The sequence below is a fragment of the Achroia grisella genome, unplaced genomic scaffold (assembly GCF_030625045.1).
Source record: "Achroia grisella isolate CSIRO2021 unplaced genomic scaffold, CSIRO_AGI_Agris_v1 utg558, whole genome shotgun sequence".
NCBI lineage: Eukaryota > Metazoa > Arthropoda > Insecta > Lepidoptera > Pyralidae > Achroia > Achroia grisella.
In genome coordinates, this window is record NW_026712938.1 from 2577148 (window position 1) to 2601328 (window position 24181).

At 31.1% G+C, this 24181-nt stretch overlaps 1 protein-coding gene across 2 annotated transcripts in view; it reads right to left on the bottom strand.

The window, feature by feature from the left end:
- The window catches only part of LOC131848538 (BMP-binding endothelial regulator protein), a 52362-nt gene extending 30512 nt beyond the window's left edge, over window positions 1–21850 (bottom strand). Inside the window, exons 1-2 of one of the 2 annotated variants that reach the window (XM_059198437.1) lie at window positions 21486–21850; window positions 2859–3039 (exon numbers count right to left, since the gene is read on the bottom strand). In XM_059198437.1, coding sequence (XP_059054420.1) covers window positions 2859–2955 — 97 coding nt within the window. In that variant the 5' untranslated portion in view covers window positions 2956–3039; window positions 21486–21850. Of the gene's footprint in view, window positions 1–2858; window positions 3043–21485 lie in introns of both variants that reach the window. The other variant, XM_059198436.1, reaches the window with a different exon arrangement.
- Window positions 21851–24181: the final 2331 nt, after the last annotated feature.

Genomic DNA, 24181 nt, shown 5'->3' on the forward strand with positions numbered 1-24181 from the left:
TCTCATAGCAACGAGTGGTTTTCAAGGTAAATGAATATATAAATAATTCACTGAATTTTAAATGAACAAATTAGATAGGTAATTCATATTGTAGAGGATTTAAATTATGTCGAATAATAAAAAGCTTTCCAGCTACGAAAATTAATCATGATTACATAATGATATTTAATTTAATTCCAAGATAATACACATTGTATATCATATCTTATAACAGAATCAGGTTTGAATGCACATCACGATCAAGGAAAGTCCTTCAATAACGTAGATAAATTGGTAGATAAGCTATTAGGTTCATCAATGTCAAATACAATAACACAAGATTTCATATTCAACATGTATTGCTATTTGTAAATCAAAACTTCATGCATAGCATACGTATTCATCAACCAACTGTCAAATTAGAATATATTCAACTCGGCTGAATTTTGTATAATTTAGCTGGATACCCCGCAGTCTTAGACGAAATTGAACGATTTCGATAATTCTTATTATAATCATTGATGTCAAAATATATATAATAATAACATATAATATTTTATGGTAAGAATATTTAAAAAAAATACTACTAATTACTACTTCATTGCCACCGAATCAAAGAGAGTTGCTCCCGTTAATTAAAACAATGAAATATATAAAATAATTAGTTAAATGTAAAATATTATGTTGACAAAATGATATAAAGTAGAGTCTAGAAAGACTCTAGAAGTTCCATCTTTAGGGGTTTCTATGACGTCTAGACTTATATTTTCTAAGTAACATGACAACTAATTTAATAAGACAAATATAAGTATAAAATTTCACCACCTGACTGTAGTTTTATACATATAGTCTATGTCAAACTTGAATATTTATATTCAATACCCCAATAATCCAAGTTTACTTGTATAATTTTTACCTCTTTATTCTTTTAGGGTAGTTAACATTTATTTATATGTAAATATAAATTAGACTAGATATTATGTATAATTTATGACTTGTTTATATCCTATTCAAATATAAATTCATCATCCTTTACATATTTCATCTCATGCTCAATATACCAATTACCGTTAAATACTCGAATACTATTATTCCAGCAAGTGACAAGAAATTATGCTAATAACGAAACTGTACGGTACATTAAACACTTTACACGCAGTTTGATTGCTGTATTTTAGATATTAAAGGCATATGCGAATATACATAAAGTAGTCATTAGGTCGGTGTTTATAAGTCATTTCAATAATAACGTCTAGATTGATGAGATTAATTTTTCGAAAGTTGCTCCTTGAGAGCTGTATTCAATCACAGCCTAGGGATAAAATGTCATTAGACAACGCTGCTTTACATAAATCAATGTATGTAATAGATACTGCTATTGGCTCAGACTTAATGCACTGTAATCATATCCTGGTTACGCAATTATTTGTAATGTATTTTTTATATATAGTGATTACCTACTTGCATAAATATTCATTGATATCTTCATAAAAACCTCTCAATAGATCCCATATTAAAACATCCAGTTACAGCTTAATTATATTTTTTATCAGTCAATAATATTTTCTGATATTGCATCTATCTAAAATATTTTTTTTAAAACGGCCATTATTTTTTCTACATTTATCCATTACAGTGAAATAATAAAATCTATGTACTTTATTATATTAATATAAACGAATTGTAATTATTTATCATGGTGATTTTAACGACGAACTATTCTACTAATTTACTGTGAATGTTTACATCACTCCTGTCTCCCAATGCTATAGGCAGAAACGATGAAACTAAGTGCGTCAATTCCAACAGACCTCTTTCAGCCGCCGCCTACATTTCTCGAAGCTCTCTACAGAATTAATCTGGCTTTTATTCTTCACGATTCAGTTCCATGTTGATGTTAGTAATCCCTCAACAATGACTCTTTGGTCCATGTTTGTTTGACATATTTCTTTTATTCTAGTGGTTCTCTCGTACTTATAGGTAGAATAAATATAGTATACCTATTGCTTTCCTTCGCTTAACAGTATTATATTTTTACTCTGATGTCAAAAACCAACCAAAATATCGAAACTCTTATAATTCCAGTAATTATAATTCAATACAAATATTTAGTATTAAGCAATTGACTTTATTTATATTTGTGTTTATTTATGTTTTTTTATAAATGGTACAATAATCATTTAATTATCTTTAAGACAGTGACTGAGGCAGATGGACTAAGGCAGAAAACCATCATACGCAGATTACACAGTGACATAATTCGCATGGGTCAGTGATAGCAATGATAATTCAACATTACAGGTAAAAACATAATTTATTAGAGTGTTTACGGTTAGAACTATGTGTGACCCGGTGAACGATAAAAAACAGTATAATCAAGTAATGTGCTTTGTTAAATAGTATTTGAACTGAGATTAAACCATTCATAATAATAATCTCAAGACAATTCACACATTACCATCTAAACCCAAGTTAAGCTAGCTAAAGCTTGTGTTATGGGTACTACTATAGATAACTGATATATACACATAGTTTTTTTTCGTAAACACATACATTAAAAATACCCAGAGCGATACAAACAATCATACTCATGAATACAAATATTTGTGCCGTGCGAGGAATCGAACCTGCGACCATCGGAAGAAAGGAGGTGTGCTAAACCACTAGACCACCGAGGCTGTCATTAAGTAAATGAAGTTAAATAGTTTAATAGGTCACTACAGATTACAAAGTTTTGAGAGTGGTCCTTAATAACTTTCAAACTTAAAGCTTCTGTGCTAATTTCGATACGACTGCTAGTAACATTTATTGTTACTAGAAGATAATATAAAAGATGGTTGGAATGAAGGAATGGTTATTAGGAATAAAAAGATTCTTACTAATTCCACCGGATGATGCGGATACCGGGTCGGCGAGCGTGAAGGCGAGCGCTAGCAGGCAGGCGGCGGCGTGTGCGGAGCGGCGCGGCGCCCGCATGGTCGCAACTACTCGCGGCGCCGGCGCCCGCCGTTCAGCGCTCCTTGCATCACACCCTCGCGCCACGCCACTCGTGCGCAACACCTGCTAACATTACCATACTCAATTATAAACCACCAAAAAGAAGTAGTATGTTACTTATTATTTACAGAGACGCGAGGAAATCCGGATTCACGATTATAAAAAATAACCAGTTCTGCTCTCAATTAATTACGTTACATTTAAAAGTATAGACTAGATATATGTATATAAATTTTATTATGAAATGCAAATAATATACTAAAAATGTTTTTGGTACGTCAGTTTAATATATTGCTCTTCCACATATAACCCATTAATGAAAAGTCACCTCATTATTATATTGATTACCTCACAATTAGACTTAGATCATTTCCTTCATTACGTTATGAAAATAAGAATATAATGTAACACTGTGTTGTTGAAACCCCTCAATTAAAGTATAACAATTATACCTAAGTAATTTTAATACACGCTTTTATAAGTCTATCTATCCGCTATGTGTAAATTTCTACTACCTACATAGAAGTACCAAAGACCTCGCAATATCAGGCCAAAATTTCTGATTATGAAGTTCTAAGATAACTAAAGGATATTTGTAATTAAACAGGAAAATCCCTTCGAATCTGGATCCAATTTGGTAACTGATTTGATAACAGGTGTCAACCGTGTAAGGTGTAAATATATGTATAGCCCTATATATACAGTTTGTTTTTGTTTATCTTCCTGTTATGGGATTTCTGTATTGACAAATGTTTGTTCTGAATTATCGCCATCATGACGTCAATATATTATTCTCCAACTGTTGGGTACGAATATCTAACATAATGTATATCCATGCATGAGACGAGTTATGAAAGTGGATGAAGCACGATAGATAGACAGACAAAAAATTATTATATGTTTATTATCAAGACCTTATAACCATAATTAGAGGTGATTGTACCAAACAAGTTGTATAAAAACAATTTTAAATTCTACAACTTTTTGACAACACAACTGCGTCACTTGTAGAATTTGCATATAAGATTGGTTATATACTGTGTAATAAATACTATCGAAAGTTACTAGACAACGATTTTCATAAATAGTAATATTGTTTGAGCAATTATCTGAGTATATTATTACGTATATGATATGTAAGTATTGAGATAGGTACTTACAAATATGGAAATATATGAAGTCTCTAACATAATTATTTAAGTTATCTAATAATAATAAGAAATTGTCTGTTGTATTCCGCTTGTAATTTATACTATATATTGAGTATTGGCGAAGAAAAGTTTTCATAGAGAAGTTAAAGTTACGTTTAAGTCACTTTACAGACTTTTTCTTTTCGTTATAAGTACCTACATTATACCTATAAAGTAGTATTTGTTCATGCGTAGTATTATTGTTTATTCATTTCGTAGATCTTATAGGAGTAAAATTGTGTTTTTGTAATAGTAACAATGTAAAGATAGTATTATCGGTTTATTAAAAAAATCTATAAAAATCACTTCCCTGTATTAAAATAATGCTCTTCAAATATTTTATTGATTAACAGGAATTTTAATAATTATTACTCATAATTTTAATAATTAACTATTAGAATTACTACTATTTAATTTTAATAATTATCTATTAGAATTCTTCGAAATAATGGTCTATAGGTATATTTCGTACAAAATATATAGACCATTAATTCGAAGCTAGGTATGCACAAGGCGTTCTAAGTTTTGCTTGCCTTGCTACCAGATATAAGTCCACGTATATTTTATTTGGTATTTTATCAAGACCCATAAATTCGTATTCAACGATTATTTTTTATAACATAGTAATCAGAGGGAAAAATTAATTAAAATCGGTGTAACAACAATCTGGTTAACTAACGAGCAAACTCGATAAAGCTTATGCTTTCGGAATTATCTGTTAATTAATTATTCAAAAGTAATAAGAGAATTAATGACCCCGGCTGTATTAGTATAGGCACCTAAATATATCGGTTGTACAATTGATAGAATTCCGATCTGACGTCCTTAGCACATTTTTTACAGCATACCACGCGATCGTTGACCTCGAGTACCTACTCTAACATGCTAACATATACCATTTATTCATTAATAATAACAGGGTGGAGCAAAAAGTGGTTCATATTAAGTGCGTTTACACGGCGGATAGTCGCGGGCTACGACCATCTCGCCACACCGATATTGTCAATTACAGCAGTTCCGGTTTCACATCCTCTTCGATAATGCCAAACCAAAAAAAAAACATAATAACGTTCTGCTATATTATTAAATTCTCTAAACACAATGCAGAGATTTATATTATAAACCAAATTCCGCATTTTTTTTTCAAGTTCAATTGAAGTAATTAATTGTGTACCTACTAGCAAATTAGGCATAACACGTGTATATTTTTTTATGTTAACGTTATCTAGAAACTAGTTATTTAAATAAAGAATATCAAACTATAACAATTATTTTGAAACCATTGTGTTGTTTCAAATTAATTGTTATAGTTATTAGAGTTTTAATCTGCAACAATTATTATCATATGTTAGAATAGAGTAGAATTACAACTGCCAAAATATTATACGGAATAAAGATACTATTATTATTTTATTCTTGTATTAAGCTAGGGTTAGATTTCAATGATCCTTCTATATTCTTGAAATTGAAATTGAATTTAAATTCTGTCGATATTGATCGCTATGAAGTTTTTCATTACATAATTAATATTAATCTAAGCATTTTTATAGGTTGTATTTACAAAAAAAATATTTATATAGGGAAGGGAAGGGAACCTATGTTTAGTAGTAGTCTAGGAGCCATAATACGAACTATTCTTAGTTTTTATCTTCTAATTTGAATACATTATTATTTAATATTATATGTAACTACTTAACCCGAGCACAATAACAAAACTTTGAAATAAATCATAAATATAAGTGAGTTAGATAACAATAGTTTACACGCCCTGCGATGTGGGTAAGATATAAGACAGTAGCAATAATATGTACTAGCAGTATTGTTTCATTTTTTGTTCGACATGTCAATCAAGTGGTCGTTAATCGTCTAACTACCGATTGAGTCCGATTGGGACAATAGACGCTATAAAAACCACTCGTTAAAAGAGTAACAAAAACATTTATTATTCGGGTTTTGTAATCTTATCGCATTGCTATGTTACTTAATGTCTATCCACAACTAAAACTACATTCATCTTGATATTATGTACTCAACTACTCTAGATCAGTGTAGTTATTTCTATTAATTAGTTTTTAAAGTTTAAAAAGTAATTAATTAATAAAGACTAAACATATTATTTTCTTACGTACTATTTTCTTCATAAGCTAAATAAAGTGAGTAAATTAGATAAGTAACATATTTTTATTATTAATAACGTGAGCGTATAAATATGTAAACATTATATTTTGCGAAGTTAAAAAATATATATCTAGAAAAATACCTATATTACCGAATTATTGTTTATAAATGCAATAGAATATTTTATATAATATTTACTTCGATTACATTATTACATACTTAATTTAGACGAAATAACATTGAAATGAAGTCAAATATCGAAGAACACAACGAAACAAAACTATGTAGAAAGATTAGAAGACAGTTACACTGGAGATTAGGCTATTCTTTAACTGCATGCTTATTATGAAATAAAGATGAAATCAACTTAATTCAAATTATAAAAAAATAATACATACATTTATGAAATATGGAATATAGTAGGTCATAGATAATCACGGATCAATCACTTTCAAAGCCACAATAAATGCACCAAACAAACGATTGGCAGCTTCTCACTCAAACATACATCGAAGTAATGTCAGATATGAGTACGTTGGTCTGCCCTGTGAGCAATCTTGGAACTCCTTGGTAAGCATTCAGCTAAATGTGGCCAGTTTCATTTATCATACATGGAATGTGTTCCCTCGTGAATTCTTCTACGAAGATGTGGCGTAAGCCATTGTTATCGAATTGATAATTGTATTTCCGGTTACCTCGAAGTATTTAATTGCAATCTAAGCACCTATTTCTATGTAAGATTTTTATGATGTAGCATATCTTTGTACTTAACTGCTATCGAAAATATTTCATTTCTTACTTAATATACATTACGTTATAAATATTGCCTGTCATTAACTCGATCAGTAGTTTTATAAGTTTCGTGCAATTGCTAACACCATTTTATAAATTGACATAATTTTCTATTCTAATATTTTTATCTATCCGAAATATTATAATGTGTATTTTAAACTTAAAACTAATTTTAATGTGTACAATTCAATTAGTATAAGTATCACTTAAATATTGTTATAGATAATTATAATATAATAATAAATGCATTGTTATAATTGAATATGAATTGCCATTGTTATAATTGAATATAATACTATAAATAAATATCTCTCTATAAAACTTATTAATACCATAACTAATTTAAAGTGAGAAAATATAAAAATAATAACGCGCACATTAACAATTAAATAAATATCTAAACAAGTTCGTTCATAACTAAATTTTAAATTAGATTTATGGAAAAAATATTTACGTAGGTACTGATAGGTATTTTTAGAAAGTCGTTTTTTAAATTAAGCTTTGGGTCCGTATATGGCCAAATGAAGACGAGTGTTGGAAAAGCAACGCGGCTGCGGGCGGACGGTGTCGGATGCAGCACCGCGCCGGTGACGCGGCGGGCGGCGTCACCTACTTTCTCGACAGCAGCAGCGACGGTGCGGGGCGAAGGGAGGGGGACAACATGGCAGGGCAATCCAGCATGCGGAGGCTGCGCGCGGCAAGGTCGCCGTGAGGCAAACCACTCGTCGACAGAATTTCTTCGGCTCAGAGACACGCGCATACCAGTCCGGGAGCGGAACGCGGTCGCAATAAAAACACTCGGATATATTTCACGCGTGCGCAACATTATCTGGCCGCTCTCGGCTCCGATTACTTAATGCTTCGCAGCTAACTGTACTCGCAGAGAAACAAGATCAGGTTTTTCTTACTAAGTTCGATGATCGAAGGGGTAGGACTAACTATCTCCGAGTTGCAAAGTAATATGAAATCACTGTAAGTAGATCATGCGATTAGCATTTTTCATACTTAACTATGATTTTGTTAGACCCGATTCAATGTAGTATTATTAATGTACATTTATTAATTACCTATCCACATAATTGTGCCTACATAAACGAATTCCATTGTCCTTTAATTAAATGCAGAAAACTAATTAAAATGATATGAGATTTATAGGTACCTACAAAAAGTGCAACGAAAGAGGATAATAAAATTTCCTCTGTCATGTAAGAACAAAGTGTAAGGTGAACGTCATTTTATAACACATTTTTTACTTTATTGCAGTCTACGAATCCCGGAACTTTTTCTGCAGATCGGAATACGTTTATGTACGTATTGACTATATCAAAATGATTTAAAAATATAACTGCTAGACAAAAAGGTCAAGTCTCACATAATTAATGCGGAGATTAGCAACATGCCACTGAACCGCGATTATCTTTAGCAAACATTAAAAGTGTTCATAATTGCCTTTTGTTTGCTAAAAGCAGACAAATATGAATCCGGCCATGGTGTGAACGGGGATTTCCTTCGAATTTAAGTAAATAGGAGCGCATTAACCAGCGATTAAAATTTTGTTCAATTGTGTCCCTGGTGGTGCTTTGAGTAGCACGTGAAGGACCTTCGAAATAATTATACCTATCTTAAAGATTCTTTAACCTGCGCTAATATTATTGAGAGAGACAAAAGGTAATAAACCATCCGGAGATTAACATAAGATCGGGGTTGTAATGCGCTCATGGCCGAAGCAAGCCGAACATCCATTTAGACAATCTCTATATAATATATTTTCTATATATTCCAACTAACCTATATATCAGTGTACTTTATTCTTATATCCATACAGTGTTAGAGTACTACGCAACAATGTAAAGAGTCGAGTATTGTCGTCGTTCAGCTCAAAACGTTAAAGATTTCATTGTGTCGTGAAAACAATGAATACCGTTGATTGACGAGCCGCCGTCTGGCACAGCTAGCTAATTGAATTAACAGGCAAGAACACAACATGTCCATTAAGACTCAGAGTTGGTAAATACGAGACACAGAGCAATAAGCCCAGTGTACACAGCCTGCCAAGGTTGCTTCTGTCGAGAGTGAAAGACACATTCGACTTACAATAACCTAACTCCTCCTGATTTAAAAATAAAAAATAGCATGTATGATTATTATTTCATTGTAAAGTTTAACCTAAGTATACCATGTTCTATGGATAGGTACTTGTTTCATGTGGTATTTGATTCATAATAACATGGAGTTAACATACGGAGCATTTTATTGCCATATCGGTAGAAATAGTTCGTTAAAACAAATTGGAAATACAATGACATTTAATAAGAATCTAATTAATTCCATATCTCCATCGTAATCTTACGTTCATTGTACTTTACTCACGCGAATAACGTGCGAAACGGGATTTGACATTATCAAGACAATTAGGTAGGTATTTCATTTGATTTATTATATCCTAATCGAGTACACCAGCTACGTTTGATTTATCAAGATAATTAAGTATTACATGTAAAGTATGGTTCTGAAACTTAAGATCAACAGTTTATTTATAAGAGTACTTGCCTAGTTAGTGTGCTCTGCCGATAAAACCGCAGGCGGCGTGCATTGTGTGGTTATGGTTAGGTTAGGTTAGGTTATAAACTCATAGTATTTAGATTTTCATGTATTGTTATTAAAATGCATGCTAGTGTTTAAAGTATTTAACAAGTAAGTGCGTAATGAGACTCATAACAAATTAAATAATAGTAATTAACTTTAAATAATAAGATAAATTAAACCAAATCTAACTAAAACCCAACTCTACATACATATACATATATACTATAGAAAAATACTTCATGCTGCAATTTAGGTTGCGCCATTGGACACAATATTAATACCAGATTTAACAATCTTTAAAGAACTAAACCATAATTTCAACATTAAAAATGTCAATAGTTTATACTTTATATAGTTATAAATTCGAAAATTATAAAGTTAAGTATGGCATTATATTTGCCACTACATTGTGTTGGCATTGCAGTAGTTTCTTTCGCCTCTACATCAAAAATTCTTGGCATTACATAAGCCGGGGCTTGGCTCTATATATATATATCGTATTGGCAAGTATTGGTATATGTAAATGATAAGACTGTAAGTCTTAAGAAAAATATTTCAAATATATGCGAATTTTGAATATGAAAATATGAATCAATTTAATTCTTTTAGATATCAATTTATTTTATTTAAGAAAATCTTACTTACACATAAACATATGTATAGAGAGTGTACATAATAAAATAAAATATAGTATAGTATTGTAGTAATAAAAAAAACTACCTTACTATTAAAAGATTTAATGAGCAAAATAATAGTACGAAATCAACCTGGGATCAATATTTCAACATTACAGTACCTACATACTACATACACGGAAATTACCGTGCACTTAATCGACCATCTAGGTAGGTATCCGGTATTTACAGGCCAATAAGTTATATAAAATGTACGCTTATATAAGATTGAGTTAGAAATTAAATGAAATAAGCTACCATGTGGATGCCATAAAGTGTTTGTTTAACATTTACATCTTCTTGTTAATTGTTCATTCATACTAGTAATATTATACATGCAATAATTTTCATTGAACATAGAGACAAGATATTAGTTGACAGCGCTCAAATAATTATGCAAAGTTTATAGGCTTCTATATAAATGTATCATGAGATGCGAATATGTATGTTATGATTAAACATCAAGAGGACGAGATCCTTGATACTTATCTTGATATTAATGTTGACGATAGGAACAAATCATTATTTAGTACTCAATTGCTTGTGAATTGTATGCATACTAGAGAAAAGAAAATCAGGAGAAACATAAGAGCAATAGCGAAATAGATTGCCTCATATGTATGTAGAGAAATCAAGATCTATTTGTCTGAATACTCTCATTTAATGCCGATGTGATCAGGAACTTCTTAATACTGTATCAATTACTCTAACAAGGAAATAAATAAACCTTAACAATCTCATCCGATTGCTCAAAGTAGAGAAGATTTTGAATTCTACGGTAATGTTATCTGTTTTTCATTGTTGGTTATTTTTCCAAAAAATTGAGTTTTTAATAATATATAGCTTATAAATGTTTTGCAGTATTGTAGGTGTTTGCAGTATTTTGTTTTTGTGACAAATATCTGGCATTAAGCTGACCATATAAAGTATGAAAGTATAGGCCACATTCTTAATATAAGTATCATAGAATAATGATAATATATATATCAATTAATAAGAATAAGTAAGACGCATGCCTACTGTGAGGGTGGGAGGCCTTAGAAACACGGTACTCGGGCGGGGTACCTACTAGTCGCCACGCCCTTTCACCTGTGTTTACGCCGCCTATTTAACCTTCTCAAACTGTACGCCTTTCTTCAATTTATATCCATATAGAAGATCTATATTTTATTTGGTATATTATTATTTTTTGGTATATTATAGTATTATTAAATAATAAGCTGAGTTGTGGAAACTGCATAGGAGAAGCCTTCAATTAGCTCTTTAAAAATACATATAAAGTCTTCATTTAAAATCGATAACTTTAAACATTCGAACATTGGAAATCATAAAGTTTGAAATGAGAATATTTACGATATGTCATTCAAAATAACTACATGGGAATAAAAGTTCACGGTAACCGAGGATTTAAAATAACATACATACTAAGATGGAACGATACGCGTATACTAGGTGGTTAATTGGATGCACTACAAAGGCATCATTCCATCTGATTATATATATTAATCGTGGATACATCTTTATAAAAGTTGAGAGAATATTCCCAGAGAACAATAGGTTGAGAGATACCAGATGAATTATTAATAGAGTTAATGAGGCGCGCGCAGTGTATCGTGATAGCAGGGTGAGCGGCACGACCTCGCTGCAGACGATAATGTGCCCACGCAGCCTGATTGTCGCCTGCAAACCCGGACCGATACTTTTACAATTCCCCACAACTCACAACATGCTTATGTAAAACAAACTCACGCTGAAAACAGAGGTTTTGCTCATGCTGTTTATTAAACTAAACCTCTATTACTTCATTTTAAACGTGCAAAATCTAATGCAGTTACATAATGTGCAACGCTAAAGTAATAGATGTATATGTAGTTCTGTTTATAGTCATGGTAATATTATTCATCCAATATAAACAATGTCCTTAGATTTCATATACTCGTACATAACTATGTATAATTATACTTCAAATGCATATTATGTATAAGTGAGATCATAAAATGTCTTAAAAAATAGAACCTCTTCCATTAAATAAAAAGGGCAGAATCTATACTAATATTATAAAGCTGAAGAGTTTGTTTGTTTGTTTGAACGCGCTAATCTCAGGAACTACTGGTTCGAATTGAAAAGTTCTTTTTGTGCTCGATAGTTCATACGTCTAAGAAGGCTCTAAGTTATATAATATTACGCTACGACAAATAAAAGCGAAGCATTAGTGAATAATGTTGCAAAAACGGGAAAATTATTCATATTTGAGGGCTACTGTTGCATGCGCGGGCACAGCTAGCTATAGATAAAGCTAGGAAAGTGGGAAAAGGTCCCAAATAAGAATAATCGACAGCAACGGTAGACCAACACACTGCCTTACATAAGTAGGATGGTTGCGGGTTCAACAAATTACTCTTTTTCAATAATAGTAAGGTTTTTTATTTATTTAAATTCAATGCACACAATGCAAATGTTATAGTATATTTGGCTGACTTAACAGCATGCGCTATAATATTATGTATAGGGAAGTTAGACGCATTGCTTACACTGCAGCGAACATCTAATAACAAACACACAATAATTGGTTTATCAGTAAAGTTATAATCAACATAAAAGACAAGATTAGGTTACATTGTTTTATTAGAGAGTTCCTACAGCCATTAATAAATAAGTACATTGTCTGAATAATATAATATCAACATTGTTTTATTAATACATAAGCTATGTTTGTATGGATTTCAGTTAGTATAGTTACCGGCAAAATATTATAAATGGTTTAAAAATTTTGAATAAAAAATTGAAAGAAGGGTGGAAAAAAACATATATGTATGTATATAGGACCTGGTGGCTAATTCAAACTAGTGGTGCCTACGATTTCGCGTATACATTTGTAATTCGCTATCAATTGATGGTGATCAAACGACAATAATAAATAAAGTATCTATAACACGCTATCTGTTATTTAATTAATTCATCCATTCATAAAATTGTAGATGGCATATCGAAAATAGTCACGAACATAGAAGATATATTAGAAAAATAGATTATTGCGTTACTTTATCACCACCTAAAACAGTGACTTTAGAAAAATTATATATTAGTCTGTGCGCAATTATCTCGGAAATGATCCTATATGGATGTGATTTTCACTAATATAATGTTTAAATCTTTATTTAAAAATTACTGTTTTATTCTAATCGATTTACAAACATTTATACGGGTACGACGTTAAATATTCTGCATCTTAATATATATATAAAATAATAGAAAAGCATCGACAAATTAATGAATAATGAAGATATACATTTAGACCAACTAAATGTCAGCAGTAAATAGGTTTGTAGAACACTATGCTGTTCTGCAGTATGTCAAAATATTTACAATACGGAATACATGCTCGGTGCAACGAAACGTATTTTATTAACGTCAAGAACAATAAATTGAACGAGATTCTTTGATGGGAATTCCGTTTTTTATTTGGTATTTTGTACCGTTAATTACGTTACCGCAACATATATGTTTTATGTAATCGAAATGGCAAATAATCTGACAATCCCTCTGGTGGTAAATGGTAGTGGTAATGGTACAGATATCACGTTATCATGTAATACCTGCAATACCATTGCCTTTACGGAGAACTGGAGTGTCATGCACCTTATTCTATAATTTCACTTCCTTATCTCACTCTTCACTCTATACATCTTTGTAGGCAACATAGTGAGCTGTATGGGAAATGGATAGTCTGTCCATAAAAAATAACTTGTTTGAACTATACTGCTCTTGACAATTAGGTATAATTTGCTCTGGAATTCGGAATCTTTTATTCTTTCAACAGTATCTCCTTTTAGCAGACGTGGGAAGCAAGATGGATAGACTAAAAAAGCATTTAGAGAAATAGCCCAAACTCGTTACATACCTACTAAATACCAAACGGTGCGCATCAACGTCATAAAATGTAGGGTTGCCAACCCCAAATTAAAAAAAACAGGATTTGAAGTCGAAAATTCACAGACAATTCAGTTTTAAAAATGGGACGCCGTAGTAGAGTTGCAATTATGTAATTCATATTTATTGACTACATATTAAACTAATCATATTTTGTAATAAATGTATTTGAATAAAAATAAAAATGTTATGAGGGCTAACGAAATTTTAATTTCAAAAACAATAGTTACCCACGTACGCGGCTGTCAGGATACCTCAATTTTACCTATTTCAGCCGCCAAAAGCTGCCTTTAAATTGAAAAGTTGAGATAAGGCAGTGAAATTACAGAATAATAGGTATGATATCTTAGTCTTTCGGAATAGCTACGCATGAATGGTAACACGGAGGTCACCCGATCATGTAATTTCCGTAACACTACTCATGTATATATGGGACAGTTTTAATTTACCATCGGATGATCCATCAGTTTGTTTGCAATTCCAGTTACATAAAACATTCTATTCGCTATAAATAGGGCTTCACAATTTCTGAAAAGCTAAAAAAGACTACCTAACTAACATACGAATCGTTTTGTTTACATTATCGATTTTAATACTACAGAAAATAATTATATAATAACTTATTTATTCTACGAATGCTATTATATCTATGCATACGTAGTTATTTATTTGTGTTGCTCAACTTTATAAACACGGATTGATTGCGCCCGCCGCGCCCCGCTGTAGCCAACGACTGTGATAACAGGGGTCGCGAGCTATTCATTCAAGTTGTAATTAAATAAAATGAATGACTACTGAGTCGACCTCCTTACACGGTAATTTACTTACCAATTAGCACGGTTCATCTTACAGTATTACTTAATTGATTTTGTTACTCAATATTTATCAGACAATAACAAATAGGAGGTTTTAACTCGACTATTGCATATTTTATGTAATCTGATATACTAAATAATTTCCTTTGTCTTAAAGAGTGTGCTCATATATTGTTTCAATATTAATCTTACCAATAAAAGTTGATTTTATATATTAAACAAACTATACATCAAATTGTAAAATCATAGTTAGCATTTAAGATGTTGTTAAATTTTACATCGCCAAATAAAGTATTGAGATGAGATGAGTAAATACAATTGTTTTATTACAATTCTTTTTAGTAATCTCTTCGTGTCAGTACATTTTAGTTAGAACGGTGGAATATAAATAGGTATAATTTGCAGTAGGTATTATTCTATTATCTATGAATTGCATATATGATGTAATTAAATATTTAAAAAGGAATATGTAATAAAAAAAATAGGAATATGCTGGTATTTTAGTTACATAGTATAGTAAGCAAATATTACTAATTACGGTGTTCCAAAATTCAAGAATTTACATTAAATTCCGAAGCATATAGCAATCATAACAGCCAGACATAGACAGAATAATAGATTTACAAGTGAATTACTTGATTTTCCTTTAAACCTACCGAACCCTATTACTATCAACATCTATGACTAAACAAGTCCAGTCACAATTCGAATTATTACTGGAAAATAACTTATGCATAATGCAAATAAACGCCTTTTGTAAATACTATTTACCTGTATTCACTTGAAACCATATCAGAAATACTATAACGTCATCGTGTATGAGTTGACAATATTGGTATGCAACGATAATCAATAAGCAATTATGATAACACATTATAGAAGAAAACAATAGTTTCCTCAGTATGACAATGTGATAATTGAAATTTTCCAAATAGTTGGAATTATTATTGATAACTAGTTGTAACGTAACAAAGAAGATTTGCGACGCGTCACCAACAACGCATTCCTTTTGTTGTCACGCTTTCACAATATTTACGTATCTTTGTTAGGCATTGAATCATTATAATATTATCAGTCTCAATGAAACAACGCTCTATCTGATGAAACGTGAAACGATTAGATTCAATGTTCAACATCAGTAACTCTGACAATAATCTATTACTTCCATTGTATCTATTATAAAATCGCTAATTCATAAGTTTTATAAAATGTTATAATAATATATTAGACTCCAACAATATTCGTATTATAGTACTTATTTATTTCACCTATCTGTTAGTATACGGATAGCAGAATTTTTTTTTGGAAAATAATTTATCCCTTTTTTTTGGTGATGAAAATTTTCTTTTCACATAGTCTTAGTTGGCAAAAGTATGTTTGTTCCGATACGAAATCATACTGATAGGTCATACTATACTATAATGGTCACAATACACCTAACCTAAGCATCCTTTCTGCAAACATTAATTTGACTCTTTACAAAGTTGTCTGCAAGGACAAGCAACCTTTTTTGTAAGGTTACCTGTTTTTTCTTTTGAATGTTGAGATGTGGCAAAGACATTACAATGTACGGATACATAATATCTTAGTCCATCTAAAGATCAACTCAGTAGTGACGTGACGTCTGTGGTGCTCTTCATGTATATAGGCGACGGTTGCCCTATCCATCGACTTATTTGCATTTTTGCAGCAGATAAAAATAGCTATGTATAAAATCAGTGTACCTGAGTTTTCAAGCCACAAGTACCTTCTTAGTTCACTAACCCACAGGTGTTAGTAAATAAAAAAATAAATGTTAAACGAAAGGACTTCGTGAAAGTTGTCTTAAGTGTAGACACATTTATCTAAGTCAAATTTAACTACCAAACTAATACCTCTTTTACTGGGATTCCAAGACAGATGTGAGACAGAGCTCGTAAATGTGCCCCATATGGGTATTAATTGCTTAGTGCAAGACAACACTTAGATGCGAGTAAGCTAACTTTAATTAGCAACGCGGCTAAACTCCACTCGTGAGAAATACAAGCGAAATTGTCGTTATGTTACCCTGCCTCTATCTTGCAACGTAAGGTTATCTTCGTTTCACTTACCATTAATTAAAAGTGTCAGTAGTTACCTACGGTTTAAGAAAACAAGTAAATGATACATATATAGAACTATAAGATAGCAGATCCTAAAATAGCCGGGACAATGTTAAGAAATCACACTAAGAAATAAACAAACCTAATATTTACGAGTATATGACCTACCTTCTCATATTTTATTTTTATAAAGGAGTATATATTGAATGAAGAAATCTCGGTCACGTTTTATTTAGATAAAATATCACTCTTGTTTTGTTGTACGTTTGTATTCTAATACAATTAAAATATTACGATGGAAAACAAATTACAAAACCTAATAAATCACGCATTCGCAAGTATTGTTATTTACACGTCTATATTAATATTATAAAGGGTTAAAGCTTGTATATTTGTTCGTTCGGGGTAATCTCAGGTTCTGCTGGTCCGATTTTAAAATTCTTTCACTTAGAAAAGTTTTTTATCCCGAGTTATACAATGACATCACGCTGCAACCAATAGGAGCGGAGCAGCAATGAAAAATGTGGCAAAATATATTCATTTCCAGTGCGCATTCAAGTGCGCAACATAAACGGTTAAAGTTATTAAAAATATGTAAGACGGAATTTTTCTCCTTTAAAGGCTCTAAAAAAAGTCCGTGACAACATAACAATATGTCTATCTTTTAAGATTAACTCACTATAAACTTTTTATTGTAATCGAATTTCTTTTAAAATAATGCATTATTTGCGAAGATGTTTTATTCAACATGATATTAATACTTATCGAAATAAAGAAGTTATTAATTACAAATATATATTAAACATTAAACCAAATTGTCCTTTACATAATTTGATTTCAACGAACACTAGGAGATATCTTACTTTTATTAAACAAGAACCTCAAATCATGCGTCCGTGCCTTGAGTTCTTACCTTGCCAATGCCTGAGTACTAAATTATTGCTTATTAACCTTGTACTAACTCATCCCTGAGATCAAAACCCAGCAAGTTGCTTGATAGCAGAAATAATTGATAGGTAAATTGTTTGCATATAGGCGTTATCTACCAATGCATATTACATAGTGTATTGATTACTACAGATTAAAAACATCCGTATACATGTCATATAGATAACAAACAAAAATGTGCGCCTTAGAGGCGCAGGCGTTTAGTCCGATAGACAGCTGAATCATAAGTTGAAACGTTTCGCTGAAAAAAATGAAACATGTTGTCGTCATAAATGACGACTCCTAATGAAACGTTATACTAGAATTAATGACTAGAGTCATGACTCAATATGAGTAAGTACCGCAGCACGATATTTTAAAAGATATGTTATATGTGGCGTAACAAATATATGTAAAATTACATATAAATAAAATAATGTCTTCTAATTCTGTCAATAATCATTAAAATATCTTTATAATATTTAATTAACAATTATTCGTTAATAGGATAAAGGATAAAAGAAATAATAGGCTAAAGGCTAAAAAAAAATAGGATAATAAAAAATTATTAATAGGATAAAGATGATTACATGAATCCGTTTGTGTGTCTGTGCAGATCGATCAAGAAAACAAATATGTATTACAGTACACATGATTTATGTAAATTTAGCAGCAATATTTTTTACAAAGAAAGAAGCTTGTGAATTTACTGGCTGGGAATAATTTATAAATCGTCAATTGTATTCATAGAAGAAATCCTGGACAATTTCTTTACTTTTCAGATAATACACCTACCTCAAACAGTGCATATAAAATAAATATTATATTAAATACTTTTAGAATATCTAGGCATTTTTGTAACATAGATACGTTACAAATGATAACAATATGCAAATAGTTGATAAAATAATATTATGTTATTTTGCTATGCTTAGTTTGATCTATTATATTTTAAGCCCTTATCATTATATGTAATAGGCGGCATTCTGTTTTAGGTATTTCCATGGAAAAATACAAGTAGGTTATTAATGATTAAATATTAGTAAATTATTATTACATAAAAATAGGCGTTATTATATTTTAAATATATATAGCTATTTTAAAATATGTGTTAAAGAAAATCCAATTTGCCCATAATTATATATATTATATTAAAAGTGTATGATTTATTTAAAATCTGCGTAAAAAGGGAATAATATAAGAAATATGTAAAAGGAATACCCCCTTTTATCCCCCTATATGTAAAAGGGGAATTTTTAATCGTGTACCTAAATAATATAATAAAAACAATATGTTATCAATTATTTATTACTGCTGAGACCTTAACTTTATACCCTTTCTGTAGAACTTTATTGAACTTAACTTTATCTTAAAAGTACATCAACAAATGAACTGATGACCACCAATGAAACTTGAACAAGACTCTAAAGTACTCTAAACCTTACTTCAGTTCAGATGAAGAAACCTATTAAATTAAATCATATTAATACTCTTACAAGTAATATTTACAGCGTTCTTATGGTAGCTATTTTATGGAGCTCAATTTTATTATACCTAACCTTAGTTGGTCGTTTATATATGCCATTTTCATAAAACCTACTGTATACAATATTCATTTATAGCTAATTACTGAACACACATACAAATTAAGCGTAGGTCATGTACAATGATTGATTTTTAGTAAATATCAATTATGCCTATGAGTAAGACTGTAACTCCAAAATTCATAGTAAATGGAGGTTTATAAATAGTACTACAATATCTTATATACTTACTTAAGAGTTACTACTTTACTTCTTATTTTGAAACTTATTTTAGGATTCCGTGAAATGGTATTACTTTGAAATACAATATATATACGATGTATGTATGTATACAGATACGAAGGACTTATAGATGGAGAAAATAGGAAATCTCTCACGGTAAAATAATTAATATATTACATTTTGCCTCCGAATTCCTATATGAGATTAATGATATTATATATTTCAACTATTGATAGAAATAATTTTACTAGAAGTTTTTTAAAAACAATCCATTCTTAGGAGATGAAACTTTTAACAGTAAATATTATATTAAAAAGTCATTAAAGGATATATTATGTTTATTTTATTGTTATAAAATATTTACTCTATAGTTGGTATATTATTTTTTTTGACACAATTGCTTACATTACTTAGTTTAGTTAAAATTATTTCTCAGGAAGTCAAGTCACCGAAACCAGCATATGTATATGAGACGAGTTATGAAAGTGTACGAAGCAAGAGATATGTCGATATATCTAAGGATACAGGTCATTGGCATTTGATTTTCACTGTCCATGTCATAAGTGTACCTGGCACGCTGATAATAATAATTAGATTAAACTTCTTTACGATAATACCATCAGTTAAGATTAAGTACTTTTTTAAGAGCATTTTCGCGATGTGTTTTCGGGAATCTAAAGATCATTTCGACGTATTGGCAGATTTATTGAAATTATAACAAAACATTAATAGTCCTAATAGTTATTCCTAACATTTGCTTTGAAAGTAAGTACTTTCATGATTTATATGTTGATAGCTTTCTAAATTTATTCTACAAGTATGATAAGTAGGGTTTGTATCGTATACCAAAGCGATATGTGGCCCGCAGTAGATGAATATCATGTTAGTGTTACCACACCATCAACTGGTTTTCATTCTACCTTACTTAGTGCCCTTTACATACTGGGCACATCGCCTTCTCTGTGTTATTAATGTAATATTCACAGCATATAATATACATATGTTTATATATTTCACGTTGCAACATGTACCTACGTACAAGATGAGTAATGTGTGACGTCCTTATCTAAGCTTCATTCATAGATAATTTAAAACTAAATTCTCATACCTATCAAATTCTTTTACAATAATACCTCGAATATAATAAGTTTATTAGTACAAATATTAATTATTACTATAGCAGTATTTAAACATGCAATTATACCATGAAACAGTAATACTTGATTAACGATCTATACGCAAACTAGAGTGTAATTATTTTAGTATGCCGTTTTCGCGGTATTTCATTCACTGTTAGTTTATACACACGACATTTTTAAGCAGGTACATGATTAAGATAACAATGTTGCTTTTCAACGTAGCGGACTTCAAATTTTGTTTGACAAATTCAACATTATTCAACATGCCCCAACATAACGAGGTTACATCAACTCAAGTGCCTACTCGCGTACTTACAAGTATACGTGTACGAGTAGTTTCAACTTGTTTTGTTGCTATGCCATGTAACTTTCTAATATAACATACTCATAATCAAAATATTTTAAAAAGTTGACACAAATTTATGTAATAATAATAGACCTAAGAACCACTTGCATAATTACAGAATTTAATTAATAAAGATGAAGCTTACCTTTAAATTCAGATCGCGATGTCCCTCCGTACCGTTAAAAATATTAAACTTCACTTGCGATGCACTATTGAAGAAGCTAAGTTACTTCAAGTAATATATATAAAAACACGTTCTGAATTATGGATAAGTCGGACAAAACCCACGATAAAAATTGTAACGGACATTCAAGTATTTTTTTTTTTGCGTAGTATTGTTTATTGATAGATTTCACGTGAGTGTCGAACGAAGTATCGGGAGTAGAATTGTGTGTCGCATGTACACAGGCTGACAGTGGCGAGGCAGCGCGTGCACTGAGCGCCGATACGAGTTGAGTTGAGCTCGGCCCGTGGCCGGTGGCGCCGCAGCCGGCCGCCGCGAGACTCTGCCCCGCGCGTGCGCCGGACCTGTTCCTCACAGCCTCCCGCACCACCAGCCTCACTGGCTTGAACCATGCAACATGCAACTACGGTGCACAGCACTCACGACTCGCAATCGTGAACAATGGATGCAGCCGCAGACACAGACCACACACGCGCCCCACCGTTCGCTTAGTTACAATTATCAACGTCACTTCTGACGCTTATTAATGATATTGTCAAGATAATTGATAATATTGCTAGCTACACATTTTATTTTGTAACACACTCGCCTTTGTATTAATAATTGTAATGTTGTCTGATCTCCATAACTTGTCTAATCACTAACTTTGACGCATAAGTCAATCAGCAAAAATATACACATTAGTTGCCTATTAATACTTAATGTACACCTAATTAAAACAACTTTTCCTGTATCCCTCATCCCCTTGTGTGTTATTCTTCCACTACTAAGGATCATTACTCTATCCATACTCTGCCATCTTTGATATCATGGGGGACTTCATGGAACAAAGTGACCAGTATGCCCACCTTGTGAGGTTACACTTCCTTGTATATTTGCCGCCCAACCTGCCAATCCCTATCCACTTTGTTCCAAGTCATGGCTTACTTTCCGGCCGATGCAAAGCAAGATAAAAGTCAATATTATTTTAGATTAAAATATATTGATACAAAAATATATTACTGCAAAATTATTGCACATAAAATGTTACCCTCATTAATGAAAATGAACACTTTTGTCCTTTTCTCTCAAACTATTTTCTGTATTTGGAATTAGTGATGAAATATGTATGGAAATATTTATCTCGGTTGTTTATATTTATACACATTATATAAATGGAATATTTATCGTGCTTATATTGTAAGTATATGAAATTCCGATATTTGGTCGCTGTTAAAAGTATCCTCGTCACTTGTCGACTGGAAATTATAGTAGCTTAGCCTAGCGACCTGTCCCGGCTCCGCACGATTAGTAGAATATGATATTATAGACTAAACCTTAAGGAATCACTCTGTTGATAGATAAATACTGCATGAAAACTCCTTCAGTAATTTTTAGTTTTTCGCAGACATACAGACAATCGCGGTGGGAGCCGTGTGATTGTTTTATAATATGTAACAGACATATCTGTCTGCCCTTTTTTTTCATAGACTGTCGTCATTACAATGTGAAATCTACAACAGACACGATAAAACAAACTCGCAACAATTTATGAAATTATATTTATAATCATAACGTACCTACCTATATCGTAGACTTTATACTTAATCCTAAGTATACCTAAAATTTGATTGAATACACCAGATTTGTAAGCTGTGTTTTGGTTGCAAGGTGGTTAGGTAGTGAATGTACAGGATAAGTGATAAAATTTTACATCTCTGGAATGGCAACGCATGATTGATATCACTAGTATCACATTATAACATGATGTGATAGTGCTAGTGCTGTTCATTGGTCTTTTTTACAGGTAAAGGTATAATTATAATTAACAAGAATACAAATATTATTTATGGCTTACATAGAATCAAAATACTACCTACTTGTTTCCATATTTCTCTGTTAAATTTTAGGAAGCATTCATAAAATTTAACTTTAATTTAATTACTGATTCGGCTTATTATTATATCTTTTCTTTTCCTTCCTGTATGTCTGGATTGTGGTTTGGATTTCTAACAATAAGATAATATTGTCTAAACTTCTTAGAAACCAAGAACAATTTTTAATAGTAAAATACCAATATAACAAATTTTAATAAAATTTAACACATCCTTTTCAAACCACTGTAATTTCCACAGTCCTAAAATGAGTGTTAAAACTATTTTCTCTAATTTGACCATTTAGCAATTACATAAATTTAGCTCAACTCAAAGAGTATGGTCAAAGTGAAAATTTTAAAAAGATTTTTTCTATTTCTTTCGGTAGGCTCCATCGTGTAGCGTAGCGTATTCAAGCGTTGATTTCAGCATCAACAGTTAACAATATCTCTGACTATCCTTTTCTGGAGTAACAGTTGTGTCGGTTTATGTTATATTTGTTCTTTCTAAGAAATTATATTACACAGAATTTTTTAATCTTTTTGCTACGATTAAATAATTTTCTCATCAATACATAATATAATGCAAAGTCGTTGTCGCTGTCTGTCCATATGTATGCTTAAATCTTTAAAACTACGCAACGGATTTCGACGCGGTTTTTTTTAAATGGATAGAGTGATTCTAGAGGAAGTTTTATATATATAATACTGTGCGAAGCCGGAGCGAGTAGCTAGTGGTAACATAAACGCAATATCTATTTACTTGATGTGAACAATTTTTCCTTAAGTTATAAAATAAACTTTT